Below are 2,348 nucleotides of genomic sequence, written 5' to 3' on the forward strand. Positions count from 1 at the left end.
TAGCCTAGTGAACCAAACTGAGAGACCATTTTGAAGGCTCAGGAAACCTTTGCAGGTGTTTTGAGTTGATTAGCTGATTGGCATGTCACCATATTCTAATTTGTTGAGATAGTGAATTGGTGGGTTTTTGTTAAATGTGAGCCAAAATCATCACAATTAAAAGAACCAAAGACTTAAACTACTTCAGTCTGTGTGCACTGAATTTATTTAATACACGAGTTTCACAATTTGAGTTGAATTACTGAAATAAATGAACTTTTCCACAACATTCTAATTTATTGAGATGCACCTGTATTCCCAACATTACTGAAGTGCTTCGTTCCTGCTGCATGATTCAGTGTTTTGAACAAATCAGTTCAGTGAATGATTCAATGACTCGTTTAAAATAAAATAGTCGCGTGTCGCTTCAAGATGAATCAGCTTTTTGAAACGAATCGGTTCAATGACTGAATGGTTCAATTACTCACAAGGGCAGCAATTTGTCGCCACCTACTGGTTATTGAGGGGCAGAAAGAGTAATTGAAAATCGTCACCTGCCAGTACAGACAATGGGTGATCTGTAAACAGTTATATGAAGATTTTTACTTTTTGTATCAGTAAAGCTGAATCCAGATGATATTATAAAATATTTAGCTACATAATTAGATTAATTTACATGACACTTAGGCCTACATAATGGAACAAAACAAAATTTGTATCTAAGTATTCCTGTGCATATAGACATTGTGGCTTTACAATTAGGTTATAATGTAGCCTACTATAGGTTATCACTCTCAAATATTTTTTTCTCTATTGTTTGATTCCTCAGTCCACGAAAAAGCCTTATTGAGGGAGTTTAAGCGCCTGGATGACTATCTGAACACTCCGCTTCAGGATGAGCTAGATCAAAACATCAGCGTATCCAAAAGAAAGTTCCTTGATGGCAACCGCTTGACACTGGCAGACTGCAACTTGTTACCAAAGCTGCACGTCATCAAGGTGATACGCCTCTGTGGTTTATACGTTCACAGGCCTGTGTGATTTAATAAAGCTTCTTCATTTTAAATACATATTTATAAACGTGTTCATTCTGTTTTTTGGTTTTGTAGGTTGCTGCCAAAAAGTACTGTGATTTTGAGATTCCTGCTCAGTTCACTGGAGTGTGGCGTTACCTGCAGAATGCATATGAGAGAGAAGAGTTCAGCCAGACCTGTCCAGCTGACATTGAAATTGAGAAAGTCTATCTGAGTGTGGCCAAGAGGAACTGAACTTCAGATTAATGAAGCAATGTTGTGATAAAATGTTTAAATAGTGTAAATACAAGTTCTTAAGTTTATAGCCATCTACATAGTTGTAGTTCACAGGTGTGGAAATCTATTACAGTTGAAGCCAAAAACACACCACACACAGTTTGCTAAAGTACTTTCGTTGTGCCTGTGATCTCAAAGCCCTTCTGAGTGACTGCTACTGGCAAAGAGGCTTTACTAGTTTTAGAGGTTATAGGATCCTTTGCAAATGATCTTGAGCACAACAGTCAACAGAGTTGTGCTTTTAACTGCAATATCATATGTAATGTTTTTGTGCCTATTTGTGTATATATGTATTTTTCATTCATTAGGGGGTATTCGGTTATATGTAATGTATACCTAAAAGGCTATGTGTTTTTAATCATCTGTAAGAATGAGCTGAAAACACTGTAAAGATAAAAGTTCAGTGAGTCAGTGAGTCATGCGGCGGTAATGGTTGTTTTGTATTAAGGGTTATTGTGATGGATGTATGAGTCACACAGACACCATTGTTAGACGTTGGGATTGTTTAAGAAAGAGATTAAACTGCTTTCTTTCAGATTTTACTTAAAAATAAAATTAATATTATACACATCACTCGTTTGTCTTTCTCTTTTTATGTGAACGTGAAGCATATCCAGAGCTTTGATGAAAGATTGGTTTAAAAACATAAATCTTACAACTCATCTGTTTTACCCAGACTATATTTTTATTTTACAGTTGCAGTTCTAGGTCAGTTTTCATTCATGATAAAAAATACATTCATATTCCTGTTAAATTACTATATATAAAACAATATTCACAATGTCAAAGAGCAGCTGGGTGGACTTTTTATGGGGGAAAACAAAAGCATACATTTGAGGTGTTTGTACATAAGGTGTGTTAGGCTGGTCCTCTGTCCATCTCAGCAGACTGATTCCTAGTTTGTAACACAATATTTCCAAAAACAGGCTGTAAAAGGAAGGACAAAAATTGGATTTAGTAATGCAATACAAGAAGAATAAAAAGCCATTGTGTTGTCTTTGACACTTTTTATCTGCATTACATAATTGTATGTACTTTAAAACATTCATTAAATGTTTT

At 35.3% G+C, this 2,348-nt stretch overlaps 1 protein-coding gene across 1 annotated transcript in view; it reads left to right on the forward strand.

The window, feature by feature from the left end:
* LOC107658143 (chloride intracellular channel protein 2-like) overlaps positions 1–1,859 on the forward strand; it is a 6,403-nt gene extending 4,544 nt beyond the window's left edge. Inside the window, exons 5-6 of the mRNA XM_016446604.1 lie at positions 809–978; positions 1,089–1,859. Of these exons, the coding sequence (XP_016302090.1) occupies positions 809–978; positions 1,089–1,247 (329 nt within the window). The 3' untranslated portion in view covers positions 1,248–1,859. The remainder of the gene's footprint in view (positions 1–808; positions 979–1,088) is intronic.
* Positions 1,860–2,348: the final 489 nt, after the last annotated feature.

The sequence above is a fragment of the Sinocyclocheilus anshuiensis genome, unplaced genomic scaffold (assembly GCF_001515605.1).
Source record: "Sinocyclocheilus anshuiensis isolate Anshui unplaced genomic scaffold, SAMN03320099.WGS_v1.1 scaffold227, whole genome shotgun sequence".
NCBI classification, from domain to species: Eukaryota; Metazoa; Chordata; class Actinopteri; order Cypriniformes; family Cyprinidae; genus Sinocyclocheilus; species Sinocyclocheilus anshuiensis.